Genomic DNA, 14,922 nt, shown 5'->3' on the forward strand with positions numbered 1-14,922 from the left:
AAAACTGGACCAGATTTAAAATTGTTTGAATGCAATTATTGCATCTTTATCCATGGGCTCTGCTGTCTCATGAGATATAGTCACTTTTCAAAATACTTGTACTTTTTAAAAGGATTTCTCCCCTGCTTTGCTCTCTCTTAGGACCCAAAATGAATCTGACATGAATTTTCTTTGTCCAAGAATGAATTTGGGCCAAGATTCACAATTCCTGAATGCTTTCAAAACGTTTATAGTAAGACTGAAGAGTGCCTGTTTATACCAGTGGATGGATGGAGCATTGGAAATCATACCTGTCAAACCCCCAAAAATTCCAAAAAGCTCATCCCTGACCTTTGCCCTTAACATGTAGTGAGTGCAACCACCTGGCTCCAGGCTTTCCATCAAGTGGATCAAAACACATCAGCCAGGTTTGCATTTATCAAGATGCATGTGTCAAATCCACAAATGGGATCAGTACATGGAACCTGTGTGGAGATCAAAGGAGCAGGAATATTCTCTTTCCTGGGGGTGAGGGACAGACACTCGGTACAGCTGCCTCAGCAGTGTGGGGTTGATTGCCTGGGGCAAGTTTTGTGCTTTTTTTGTGTCTGCAGTGGAACAAGTGGCTGTGTCTGCTCCTGGGCTCTCCCTCCCCGTGCGTCCCCAGCTGCTCCCAGGCCGGAGGGCTCCTTGCCTTGTGGCACAGGCATCCTCTTCCCGAGGGACTCCTGCAGTTCCAATGCCCTTGGGAACTCGCGCTGTGCCGCACACCTGGCAGGTGGCTCTTGGTTTACTGTACTTGAAGCTTGTGTGCCCCAGGCTGTGTCACGCTGGGGACCCCCCCTGGGTCCTGTAGTGCTCCGGTACTGGGTCCGTGGGCTCGGTGCCACCGTGGCTCCCCCGCAGCCTCACTGCGAGGCCACCACCTGCTGCAGGGTCCCGCTGTGCTGCAAGCCACTCATGGGGAGAGCAGCAGGGGGAGGCGGCGGCGCGGGGAATAAAGAACTGGGCATTTCCGAATGAGTCTGTGGGTCAGGAACTGGCATCGGGCTCACGGAGCCAGAGTCACTCTGCAGAGAGCCGAGATTGCTGCCATCAAAGTGAGTAATTTTCTTCTTCATTAATTTTCTCTCTTTAGCTCTGCGGTTCTGGAACCAGATTTTCACCTGCAGAGGAGCAGAGGAAAATTGTTTTCAGTTGCTACCAGAGTGCAATGTGGTCCTTTGTGTATTTAGTCACAGAATCATAGGGAAAATCAGTGGCATGAGGACCACTGAGAAAGGCAATGACGAACTGAGACAAGAGAGCTGTTTGCTTGTTTTTCATACAGGTAATCTTTCCTATCTGGTAATAAAATATTTAGTAATAGCTTGATAAAAAATGAATTTTGTTTTTAGTTCAGAGTTATTTCTTTATGGAATGAGCTTTGATTTATTTAATTTTTTGAAACAAAATCTAACAGAACAGATTCTCATGTGTCCTAGTGATGGCCAAAACGATCCAAGAGTGTTGTTGCATTGAAAACTGTATGCCCTAGTCAGGGCAAGCCAAAATCTGCTCCTGGCCTATAAACTGAGGCACAAAAGCTTTCCTGCTTGGATGCTGCACATTAACTGATGAGCTCCAGCATGCAAGCCAGTGGAAATTCACTTCTTAGCAGAATTTCACCAGTGATACACAACATTAATTCAAAATATTACATTAGCAGTGCCTGAATAGCTGAGTGCCTTCTACTTCATTTGTAGATGGAGCCAGAATCTGCTGCTGCTTCCCACATGATCCAGTGCCACCAGTGTCCCTGCTCTGTTGCAGGCACACAGCCACCTTTGGGAAGGAATGAAGGACCTGTTAAAGATGGGTCTTGATCAGGGTGGAACAAGTGAGGATGTGAGCTGAAGGTGAGTAATGGTCAGTTGAAAATACCTCAGAACTTGTTAAGGTGTGAAATGTTCTGTGGTAACTGGACTGGCTTGGATGTGAATCCCCAGGGATGGCTTTAGAGCTGTGCACTCCAGCTGTTTATCCTTGGAAGTGGCTCTGGATCATGTCTAGTCAGTGTAGTAAGTCAAGCTACCTCATTCAGGTTTGTTGTGTTTCCTTGTTCAGACAGCAAAGGAAACACTTCTGTCACCATTTTCTATAACCCAGAGAAAAAAAAAAATCAATATTTTGCTGAGAAATACTGGTCTGTTCAGTTATTTTTTGCTAGAAACTAGAAAGGCAAAGAGAATAATGATTGGAACGGAGGTAAAACAGTGAGAGGTGATAACACCTGTGGCTACCAGGTTGTGCTTTAAAAGAAAACCACTGGTGAAGCCCAACAAAACATCTTAAGGACTCTGTGACAGTCTCAGTGTGCCTCTCCTTGAGGCATTATTATTCCATTTTACAGCTGAAGGATTCAAATACATGCAAAGCCTGTGTAAATTCAAACCAGGTCTCTTAAGCAGGGCTGCCATCTGAGATGTTTGGCAGTTCCTTTTGTTGCCTTAGTTCTGGAGTATCATTTCAGTACCAAATTATGTTCCATTAAACCAGTCTCAAGTCCTCTCAGATCTCTTGCATTCTCATTGTGCAGACATAATCCAGCTTCTCTCATACATTTGCCAAAATGTATGAAAAGATGAAACAGTCTAAAAACTAAACCAACATTTCAGAATTACCCTCTGGCTTCAGTGTTCTTACCTGCCTGTGAATTGATGTTTTTTCTGGTTTGTTGTTAAACTAGGGAAGCAGATCTGCAGCAGAGATCCAAAGAGAAATCAGTAGGCACTTCAGGGTCATGTGCCAATTATCAAATAAGTCCAAGTAAGAACAGGTCTGTAATGTCAGACTAAAAGCTAACAGGGCCAGTTGCATCTGTCTGACTTGTTCTTCACCTGTTGCCCTCTTTCCTTTCAATTCTTTTTTCCATGCAAATCTCTCTTCCCCTGAAGTCTGATTTTTCTCTCTTCTTTCTCATCCTCATCATCTCCTTTATTTCTGTATCCTTCCTATGTTAACAATGCTTCACTTTGCCTTTTTTTCTTAATTAGATATTGCATCTTTCCTTCCTTGTTGAAATGATTGTTCTTTGTCCTTTTGAGATACTCCTTCCCAGGAATTTTGAATTTTGGCAGAGGCAGAAAAAAAGCTTTTCCAGAAAATCAATTCAGATTTCAGGTGGTGTGCAGAGGAGCTTGGGACAGGACAGTGTGTGTTCAGTCATGCTCATAGGATGGAGTTGTTTAATTTGTACAAAAGGGTGGTGCTGGGAGTCTATCAGGTGTTTTTTACTTAATCTTACATTTTTAAAAACACTTCAGAGATGTAGGTTGTATGAACTGGAATTCGTTTTGTTCTCGATATATTGATGATGATGATGATGATGAAGAAGAAATATTGCAAAAGCTGTTGCCAAGTTTCCCCAATATATGACAAAAAAATAGAACACATATTTTTGTTTCACCTCTTCAAATACACTAACAAAAACATTCATCAGGAATTATCACTGAACTAGGAATTTTCAAGTAAATACCACTGGTTGTTTATAGATGCAGAGTCATAATATTCAAATTCAGCACAATTAAGTCAAGTTATTAATGTTTTAACAGCCAGCAAAAAGACACATAGTGTATTTTTTATACCTGGCTGAAATAATTTTAATTTTCAATAATTAAATCCTGGCATTCAGCAGCAGATTGAGAAATATTTGCAAAATGGGTGTTTGCTTCTCCACTTCTGTAAGCTCAGCGTGTGCCGTGTGAGACAGGTTCAAGTCGGATGGACAGTGCTACAGCTGGGTGGGTTTTAGACCATTCCTGCTCAGCAGAGCCCATAAAACAATAGTGAATCAGGCCTAATCATGGGATTGTGTTTTGATTTATCTTCTGGGAACAGAAGGGGAATTTGGAGGGGAGGAAATGGGGCAGGAGCAAGGAGTAGCACGTATGTAGGAAATCTTTAACAAAAGGCACAAGGCAGCCAAGAGAACAAAACCCTTCAAGTGTCCTGAACATACTTGAGCTCATCACTTCCATCTCCGCTAAGACCGACCTTGCTGGATTTGGTTATGGAATTCCCATTGACTTCAGCAGAACTAGGACTCCTCCTTTAGAAAGTTCAGCAAGAAATTCTCCCTGCTACCACTGCCCAGAGAGAAATCCGGGCAGGATTTTGGTGATGTGGCTTAACTTGTGTTCTGGGCATGGGAAAAAGTTGGTGTTTGCATTTCCTGGGCTATTGCACAGCTCTGGTTTGGGTTCTACTGCAAAGGGAACTCAGTGCACTGTTGGGTTACTTGAGGCATTAACATTTCTGTATTCTTAACCATACAGTTATCTCCTCATCAGCAATCATAAATTCAAAGGAAAGCCTGGATGGGTGATCCATACTCTACCTGTCTCTCGGAAAGTCTTAGGTTTGCAGCAAGTTCAGACTTCCTCCTGATTGTAATGTATCTGTTGTAATGAAACTCCTTCTCTAATTCTAATCTCTGGTGATCTGTGTAAACCACTCGGTACTTCTCTCTCGTTCTTGTTTTACCTGTTTTGAAAGAAGAACACATTGCTTCAAGCTAGAGTTTTTCACTTTAGTAACACAAAATATCTGGCTTTACATTTGAAAACATCTGTGGGGATTTTAGGCCTGATTCTCTATGCACTTACCCAGAGTAACTCTGTCATGATTTACAACACAAGAGGTTCATACCATCAGATATTAGGTTTGCTCCTTAGTAAATAGATAATAAACTGCTTCTTGTGTTCTTTATCACCCCTGTGTTATCATTTGGGAAAGGGAAGGCATTCCTGTTAGGAGTAAGGAGCCAGGAAACCTGGGTTCTGCTCCCAGCTCTGCTGCAAGCTTCCTGCCTGCTGCTGAATTGCTCTTGTCTCTCTGTCCCTAGAGCTGACACTCTTACCTGCCTCAGAGGGAAATTGTGAAGGACATTTTACTGCACAGAAAATACTGAGAGCTTCCACAGTTCCTCACTTCTTGCTGCTAGAAAAATTCCTACAACGTTGTGATTGTTACTGCAATTTGGAGGTTGTGTTTTCCCATCAAGTCTCGCACAATCTGTCCATGACCTGATAACAGCACAGGCAACAGTAACATAGATTTTCAGATGACAGTTCATAAAAAAGAGAAAAGGCAAGCAATAACACTTCACAATGGGCAGGGAACTGCAGCATCTGCTGTTTTGGGAGCAGCACTGCTGCCTCCTTTCAGCTGTGGGTGCAGCTGAGTGGAGCAGACACGGCTCAGCAGCATCCAGGGCATTAAAACACAATCACAGATGACAGGAGCCAGGGAACACAGATGCAAGGAGCTGAAATTTTATGGATTCCATACGGGGTCATTTCTGAGGACAGAATGTGTGGCTGCACTGAAAGAGAGCTGAGAATGAGAAAGGCTGCTGATGGTTCCCTTCCTCTGTGATTTATGCTCATATTAGACAATCAATATATTGTAGATCAGCACCTCCTTAAAGCCAAAGCCTGAGGTCTTCCCACTTTTTTAACTGATTGGCTCACTGTTCTGTTAAGACCAGTGTTATCATCTTTGTTGACCACAATCTTACCATCTTTTGATGCTTCCTTGTCTGTCTGTATTTATACAGACATTCCTTCACATGTGCATATTTAGCCAGTGAATTGTCTGGGACAGGGAATATATTTTCGGTATTTTTTTGCCACATATTCCACTGTGGTGCTGGAGGTTGTGAATCTGTGTCCTCAGTGGTCACTGCAGCAGAACAGCCCCCTCAGGTTCAGGTTCTCTCAGGTGCTGCACAGAACTCGAGGTGTTTGTACCCATCTGCTATTGCTGCAGGTGTCGTGTGGCTTTGCACAGCAGCTCCTCTTTGCTTACAGAGCTTTTTCTGACAAGGTTATGGGGATGCCTAACTCCTCAAAAAACAGGTCCCACAAACTCCTATAATTACACTCTAATAAGATCAATTAATTTTGAATGGAGTGAAACACATTCTCAGGCATGGAGTTGGTAAAATTTCGGTGTCTGAGTAGATTCCGATGGCACAGAGCCCCAGAGCCACCAGCTCCCCCTGGCTGGGGAGAGGAGCTGGAGGGGCCATCTGTCAGTGCTGCCAAAGGTCTGACTCCTTCCCAGCCCCTTTGTTTTTTATGGAACCTATTTAAAGTTAGCATTGCCTTCCACTTGCCATGCACACTGTACGGTCATGGCTTGAGAGCCAGGTCACTTTTGCCTCTTCCAGTGGTTGACAGTCAGGACTTTGCTACTTCTAAGAATTTCTGGCTTGCCAACCTACTGCTTGTGTTAGAAAGCTCTTCAGGCTCTGCCCCTCTTTGTACTGTCTGTATAGACCGCAGATCCAGTGAGCACCAGAAGTCCTGGGCAGGGAAATGCTGGGAATAAATCCTGTTACAGCCTGGATGGGGATAGTTCTGGTTTGCCCTACGAGACAGGGGTTCTCTAGGACTCTCCCCATGCTTGTAAAACCAAGTCTGCATCAGAATTTGGTCCTTCAGCTTCCATGCTCCATAGTGTCCAACCCTGGGAGAGAGCATCAATAGTGCCTCTACAATGCTATGGGCATCTTCCAACTCTTCCTAAGGCCATCAGCCTGATTGCTTGGAATATTTCAATAGGGAAAATAGATGTGGGATTGCTCCTTAGGCCATGAGTTCTGCTCAATCCATGCAGCCAAACTCCTTTGGCTCAAATCTGTTACTTGCCTGTAAAGGTGCTGCTTGGCTGGGGAAGATGTACAGGACATTCTCATTTCAGTGGCATTTCTACCTCTGTGAAACTGCAGTGAGAGCAGAATTAGCCCGGTGACGTTTACACTGATAATCAAGTGAAAAGTGCTGCTAATTTTACTACATTAAGGTAAGAATTTTGGAGTGTCTAAGGAACAGCAGTGATTCAGTTCAGTCCACATAAATACCAGGACATTTGTTTTCCTTCACTAGAAGTGTGAATTGTTTGTTTAACATATGGTCACCTGTGGTGCTTTAATGCCTCACTTGATATTTTTTAACTTTTGATCTCTCTAACTGGTGGTTTGGTTAAGGTTTTTTTTCCTCTTCAAATGAGAATTTGGGGTCATTCTATGGGACAAAATGTTTAACATGTTTCCTTAGTGTCCTTTGTGTTGTTAAGATGGAGTACACAAAAGAGGAACAAGGTGATCTTATCTTGACCTCTACTCTCATTCAGAAGGCACAGACAAATATCAAATGTTCCTCTATTGCCAAAACAAGGTAGTAAACTTCAAGAAAAATCTTCCTGTTTCTGGTTTGAAGTGCTTAAACCCTTATTACCTGAGTAGGAGTAGGTTGTTTTGGTTTTTTTCTTTTTAAGCTGAAGAAGAAATTAAATGTACATGGGAAATAGAACTTTATCCCATAAGATCCTTTCTTTCTTTATGAGTAGCTCTCTGTTTTTAGAAGAACTGATAATATGTGGATTCTTTTTGAAGGAAGATTGGGAGTTTCGACATCTAATTTCTTTCTTTAAATTAAGAAAATAATTTAAAAAGTAAAAAAAAACAAAGTAAGGAAAATCTGAGAAATGCTCTGAGAAAAATTCTCAGATTTGTTACATAAATCTTGTCTTTAATAATTTGATTTTTTTTTTCTGTGTAGAGTAATATTTACTGTGAGACAAGAGATGGTGGGAGCTGAGATCTGCCGGGGTCTTGCAAGAGATACTTTTAGCTCTGGCAGAGCCATGTTTTAGTTTGTTAGGCCTTTACTCTCCTTGATGTCAGTGAGAGTCTTCCTTTGTTGGATGCTGGGCTGGAATTAGTCTGCACATGGCATTTCCTTTCAAAGGCAAAGTACACTTTTATTTGCCAGAGTTAACAAACAGCAGCTACAGAACCTATCCCTAAACAGTTTGGGACTTTAGCCCCTAAATTCCATCTGTTAGACAGAGCAGATCCACTCCACTGTGTTCTGCAGACCTTCTACTGGCTCTAATTCCAGGGATGCATTTTATTTCCAGAAGAAATATTACCTGAGTAAAATTTCTGGTGGGACTAATGGGTTCACCCTTAGACAGCAGGAGGATGTTCTTCACTTCTCAGGCCATAATGGCAGAATTCAATGATGCAATGATAAAAGTCAATATATTAATCCAATTCTTTAGTGAAATCCTGCATATTTTCCTCTCTTAGGTGAGTGAAATAGCCAATAGTTGAGTTTGTACCATCTGAATTCATCTTTTGTTAGTGACAGGTTAAAATTACAATCATCTGTACAGTGTCAGTTCTGTTGGAAATATGTTCTGGCATGGACAGTTATACCATGGAATTGTGGTTGGGGAGGTTATTAGTGCTCGGGTGGAAGAGAAATGAAACAAAAGGGCTTCGAAGCAGCTACCTTTGCAGTCTGCCTGCCTTTGTACTGGGGGAGTGGATTTCCTGGGTTTAATGAGCTATTTAAGAGGAGGGAGTTTTGTCAAAAACCCTCTTTTGCAATAGTGACTACTGAGGAGTGCCTTTGGACCAGCAAGAAGTGAGACATTTCAGAGTTGGAAATCTTTCCGTGGGATATAGTTTAACAATGCTGTTCCATCACACCCACTCTGGCCATTTTTGTGACTGGCCAAGTTTTGAGTTGGGGGAAGGGAACAGCTTTCCCATTGGTCATAAAATTCACAGAGCATTTCTTCTGAAGACAATAAAGCTGGGAGAAGGCCTCTTTATTTGCTGTGAAAATCATCACCCTTTCCGGCAATATAACTCCTGAAGAAAAGAGGGAGAAGGAAGAGACAAGACTGCATATCAAAGCAAAGTGAAGTGTTAAAAGGGTCTGTTGCCTCAATATGACAGATAGGCCTCAAAACCTCAGACAATGTAGGCCAGGAAAGGAAAAAAAAAACCCCACCATCAGACCTCACAACTAGTTTACAAAGCAAAATAAATTAGCATTAGAACCAGCCCTGGGCCTTCTTTCAGAGCCTCCTCTCTTAACTTTTCAGGAATATTCTGCAGGCACTGAAACCAGCATCTTTCATAAAATCCAGAAGCTGCCTGAAGGTGTCCTAGGATAGGATAGTGTGGGATTAATGAGGGATTGCTCACAAAGCATTGCAACCTGGGTTCCAGGGGTTAGCAGTGTTTCAGAGGAAGTTATGCCTGTACTTGGTGACTGGATGTTACCTTAAATCATCACAGAAATGAGAAACAGCTTCTGGCCTGAGGATATTCTCAGTTCCAACCTGCATCTCTCTGTTACTTTTGTATTAAAAAACTGATGATATTTTTGAGTTTATAAAGATATAGACTGACAGAGATCAGGCCTCAGAGTTTTGTTTAGGACTCTTAACTACTCATGTTCTTTAAAAGTGTAGGAAAAGTAAGGGGCAAATTCTCCCTGACTTAAGTCAGTAATTTCACTGACTTAATTGAAGTTGTGAAGCAAAAGTAATTTAAAATAAGTTTTGAAGACAAACATTGTGTTGCACATAATGTTCTGTAAAGCTAAATTAAAAAAAAACCCACCAGGCATTGTATTAGAAAATGTGACATAGATCCACTCCTGTATAATATTCCTGCCAGAAACCTTGGTGTGGTGAGGAGGTGTCCTGGTCCTGTGCATTACTGCAAAGTTAGGTTTGTGAAACTTGGTGAAATTTTCTGTTTGTCTGCTGGGTCTTGCTCATCTGTTCTTTTATACATGTTCAGATTATTCAAGCTGAAAAAACCAGAACAGGATCATAGAATTGGAACCTTTCAACAGACTCGAATTTTCCCTTCTGTTTTCAATTTTGAGTATGTTCTGCTGTTCTGGAATAAAGCTTATTGGCCAAATTCTCTTCTTCCCTTTGCTAGTGTAAACTTTTGTATTCATCATCATTATCCAGAAGGAACTGGATCCAAAGCAGAGCCATTTTTATTCTCTAAGGAATGACTGGACAGGCACAAGGACCCAACCTGCAGAAAATGTAGGTGGATTTCTGAGTGGGAAACCAGGGGAAATGCAATTGCCAGTGACTGGGTAAACTAAAAGGAAAGTGAGTGAGATTTTTCCCAAGTGTTGTATGTTCTTTAGCATTCAACATTTTACAGGAATGACCTCTAAAGAGGCTTGTTCCTCTTCCTTAGATTTGAGGGAATGTAACTTCTTCCTTCAAGGACCAAGTGTGATACATTTACAGTGCATTTGGTCATGATGCTCTCAGTACCTGTCATCAGCATCAGAAAAATTGTCCTTATGTCTGCAGAGTAAATTTTTATTGAAGAAGAATGATTGAAAACTTGTCACCTACAGGAGAAATCTCTGCTCTGAATCAGTTCACCTGTTTCAAAACTTGTCCCCACCCTGTTTTATGGTAACATAAGTGCAGATCTTAAGGTGCACTTACAGCTTGGTGAGCAAATTCTCCTGGGTGTTCTCTGCTCAAACTCACTGTTTTGGGCACACTTTTACCACAGGTGTGTGTTGTTTTCTCACACAGTCATAAAGTCAAGTCTACTCCTGTGCAAGTGATGACATAGCTCCATAAAAATCCTGAAATCAACAAGACGAGATTTGTAGCTTCTTCTAAGGTGTTTTTATTCTACTTTCCATCAAAGAATTTGCCTGTAATTATGTCTTGTGTGTGTGGAATTAGCACCTCACCTTTCTAGTTGTGGCTTTGTTCTGTTCTGTGTTACAATTACTCCTTGTCTTGGCTGTGCTCACCCTCTCCAAGGGAAGTTGAGGAGACAGGAGCAGTGTAAGGGTCAGAGAAGAGTCTTTTCTCTGTGTTTGTGGTTGAAAATACTGAGTACTCAGTGCTTCCTGCTTCAAGTGTTCTGAGTCAGAACACATTGGCTTTTTCCTGTATCCTCAACACGCTGTGGAGTGCAGAGATAGGGCACTGGATCCTACGTGCTCTGCATTGAGGATCAAATCCCAATCCCTGCAGTTCCAAGGCAGAGACAAACACTCAGCGTCCTTCAGTCACAGAGAGAAGGGTGCACTGAAGCCTCAGCAGGCCTTTTCTGCAGGAAATGCATTCTAGTGGCATTAAACCAGGATGGTAATCTCACATTAAATACTGAGATCTTGCAGAGGTTTCAGGTAGCATAACCTCACAAATTTCATTTTACATCAGTTGAACACATGGTTCTACATTGATGTTGTTTTTAAAGTTGCAGAGTAAAACTTGAAATAATTTCTTCCTTTGTTCCAGGTTAGTTGTGTAGATAACTGAGTATCAAAAGACCTGCAGGGCATGAGGCAGTGGTAGAAACTTCAATAAAGTGTTTTGTTTGTCATCTCTCAGGACATGAGGCCACACAGCACCAGTAAGAGAAGATAACCATGAAATCTCTGGAGATGGGAAGGTCACAGATTCGGAGCCTCATTTTGGTAGCTGCTCCAAGCCAGACTACTCAAAGTGAGTGAACCTTTGGCAAGAATCTCTCCCAGTCTTAAAGGGATGAGATTACAGGAACATTTCTTGCACGCTTCTGAGAATATCTTGCAAAAATTACTTGCTTTTATGATGATTGTTTTCACAGTGAAATATTAGTATTAGTATTGATAATTAGTGCTTTGCAGCATGTAATGAAGAAATAACAAAATTAGTTTGTCTAAATGATTTCTGTTGTGATCACCTCAGGTAAGTCTCAGCCTCAGTTTTTTCATCATTAAGAACAGTGGTTCATATCTATTTAACAGGGGATAAAAAAAGCTAATAAATAACACGTGTGATTCCTTCATTTTTGCCCACACCAAATCTCTAGTGAAACTCCCGAAGGTTTTGTAAGGAGACAGAAGGATAATGCTCAGTGAACACAGACAGCTTTAAGGATGTAAAAAGGATTGGATTCCATCTAAGAAAATGCTGAGGGGTTTGCTCCTGATCCAGCAAAAAGCATTTGCAGTGAGCTTGGTCACACACCTGAAACCACTGCAACACCTGCCTGCACAGAACCAAACTCACCCAGGTGCTTTCCTAGAGCTGACACTGCTGCAAGGGAAAATATTTTTAAATTATTTTATTTTTGGGGAAACCATGAAGAACAATAGTGCCATTGCTTTTAAACAGAAAAAGACAGAGGGAAAGGAGTGAAGGAAGAGAAAGGAACTCACTCCAATGAAACAGATCTGCTGGCACTGAGCCTTCCTGGCCTAGCAGAAAAACTAAATAAGAGGAAAAGAAGAAGCAGGAGAATTCCTTATCTGGGTTTTTCCCTAAAGCAGGACTCAGTAGCTTTTAAATGTAGCCTTCCACTGGCCCACGGGCATTTGGGAGGGTTTGTTCCTATGGCATGCTGATTTCTCCAGTTCTCCTGGACACACATATATTCAATATCTTGTTAGACCATTCCAGAAAGGAGACACTCCCAGCTCTCCTGTGAATGCTCTGACCCTTGCAGGCTTGAACTTTGGAAAGTTAGAAATTTCTAAGAGCTTCTTGAGCAGCAATTAGAATGTGATATTTTATATTATGGGTATAGATATGTGTGTGTGTGCTGCATCAATCTGTCCCAGTGTTCCCTCTATCAAAGGGACAGCACAGAACAAATCAGGCCCTGGTCTCAGAGGCTGTGATTGGAATCCACAGGAGCACAAAGCAGGTAAGGAAGGGATGAGGAGCAGTGGGTTTTTTTGAGCAAGGGTTCTGCCATCTGTAAATCCCACAATTAGTGAGCAATTTTGTTGCCCCTGTAATGACTCCTCAAAAGTAAGCTGCAGGTTTTTTCAAAACAGGCCCTCTTGGTTTTTTTGGATAATAATCAGTGAAGAACAAATACAATTTAAAAAATACAAACATTTTTATACCCCCAAATTCTTATTCACACAGAGCAACAGCCTGTTCTGATTGGTCTGTTGAATTCTGTGGACTCTCCATGAACTAAAGTTGTGTTCAGCAGGAGTGAGGAGGACTCTGCCCATACAAATTAGATGCATTGTTTTAATACAGACAACTTTTCTATGTAGTTGCTTTCAGTTCTCTGATGTCTCTTTTAAGTAATTGCTTTTCCACCAGAGATTGATTCAGGCTCTGCTTTGAAGACTTTTATTTACAGGCACGTGTGGAACAGAGCTGGGGTGGGAGGGAGGGAAAGGGAAGGAACCTTCCTGAGATGCAACATTGAAATACTGGGAGCATCTCTTTAGGGGAGGAATTGAGCATCCCTAATTTCTACTGATCTCAGTGCATGTCAAAGCTGCTCAGCACCTCAGAGGATCAAATACTTTCATACAGCAGATTATGCCTCTGTTCTTTTCAGGCAGAATTCCCTCCTTTTCTTTCTCTCCCTTCTTGTTTCATACTTCTATCATATACAGGGTACAGATTTTTGTTTTAGGGATGTTCAATATTTATATTTTTTTCTCTTGTTCCTCATCCCAATCAAACAGAACCTCTCCCTCACGCTTCATAGCTTGTTTTTACCAGTTAAATATGATTGAAGAATTGTTTTGTACTCCTTGACTGTCATGCAGCAGAGCCTGATCTGTGGCTGTATTAACAGGCTGTGTTACCATGGATCTTTGTATTCCTGCATATTCTGAGAGCTGCTACTACAAAGTGAAGCAAGCCTTTCCTTATCATCCCTGTTTTTAAAGCATTGACTCATTGTTTGATCTTGCAGATCTCATTTCAGTGTTCTGAGGTGTAGAGGGGTTGTTTCTGGTATAAAGCCTTACTGCCAACCCCCTGCTGTGCAGATTTTACTTGAACTTTTCCTAGGTACTCCAAAACTTGAGGAAAGTAAGCAAAATATAGGTGGTGCTGAATACCACACTTTCTGGTTTATCCCAATCTATAGGACTCCTATTAAAAGCAACTATTGGATATCACAAACTTTTTAAACATATCTGAAGTGAGAAGTGAAAGGACATTGCTTTTCATTTCCCACAGGATTAAAGGTCAAGCAAGAAACATAAGAAATAATCAACTGATCAAATGCAGCATCCAATAATTGAACCAGTATTTAACTGCTAGCAAGGGAATCCTTCAGAGCAATCAGAACCTGTTGTTATTAATCCGAATCCTTCCCTCTGAACAGGGAACCTGCCAAAAACCCCGCAATGACCCAATAACAAGTAAAAATCTCTTCTCAGCATAAAACCTCCGTGCCCTCCTACCTGTGGAAGTGGATTGCACCGTTTTCCTCATCCACTCATAAGAGCTGTGCCTTTGGCTGTTGGGAGAGATTTGCTGGGCATTAATTGTATCTACAGGAGGTAACCCCGCAGCGGCGGCGGGATGCAGGGAGCTGTAATCAGCAGAGCTGTAGGAGCCCTGGCCAGGGGACGAGCCATTGATGTGGGCAGCAGCCACGGCGCTGGAAGGGCCTGGGCCGTAGGCGCTCCAGTCCTCCCGCTGGGGGCCGTAGTGGGAGCCCCAGGCTGCCGCCGGCTGCCCGTGGGTGTCCAGGGCTGGCACAGGGTGGTATCCCATGTAGTCGGAGTAGGCTGGAGCAGACACGAAGTTTTGCACGGGCAGGTTGTTGCTGGTGCACCTTGCGGATCCCGGATACATGCTGGTGTCTTTATCCAACAGATAGCTCACATACATGATGCTCACAGCCTGCCTTTGTCTCGCTGGGACATCCTGCTCCTCGCAGGGTTTGTTTGATCTCCCTTCCCCTCCTCTTTCTTTCTCTCTTTTCTAGCCCAGCCTGGCTCTATAAATGACTCCTGCTAGCCCTGATGTCCCTTTACTACACATGATTAACAATGGTTTTACCAGGTGCTGGTGGTAACAGTTTACTAAAGTCCTGCCTGATGTCACAGATAACTGCCTGCCCCAAAATTACATTTGCATTCAAATGAAGGGCTGACCATGCAGGCAACCCCACCTTGCTGCTAGTTCCAGTGCTTCCTTTCTCACAGATCTTTATGTATTGCCAGCCCTGTTCTTTGAGAATGTGGTTTGAAATCTCATGGTCTTCAAGCAGAGCTGAGTACGTGGTTAACCATAACTGTTCAGGCAAGAGAAGTTGTATTTTTCTTGAGCAGTGCATGTCGGGAT

General features: G+C 42.4%; 1 protein-coding gene across 1 annotated transcript; it reads right to left on the reverse strand.

Annotated features, from left to right (window-relative positions):
- Positions 1-887: 887 nt before the first annotated feature.
- LOC125333410 (homeobox protein CDX-1-like) lies at positions 888-14,466 on the reverse strand. The gene is made up of 3 exons (XM_048319286.1): positions 14,034-14,466; positions 4,358-4,503; positions 888-1,145 (listed from the first exon to the last, which is right to left on the reverse strand). The coding sequence occupies exons 1-3, from the start codon at positions 14,464-14,466 to the stop codon at positions 888-890; spliced, it is 837 nt and encodes a 278-aa protein (XP_048175243.1).
- Between the last annotated feature and the right edge of the window lie 456 nt (positions 14,467-14,922).

The sequence above is a fragment of the Corvus hawaiiensis genome, chromosome 14 (assembly GCF_020740725.1).
Source record: "Corvus hawaiiensis isolate bCorHaw1 chromosome 14, bCorHaw1.pri.cur, whole genome shotgun sequence".
Lineage (NCBI taxonomy): Eukaryota > Metazoa > Chordata > Aves > Passeriformes > Corvidae > Corvus > Corvus hawaiiensis.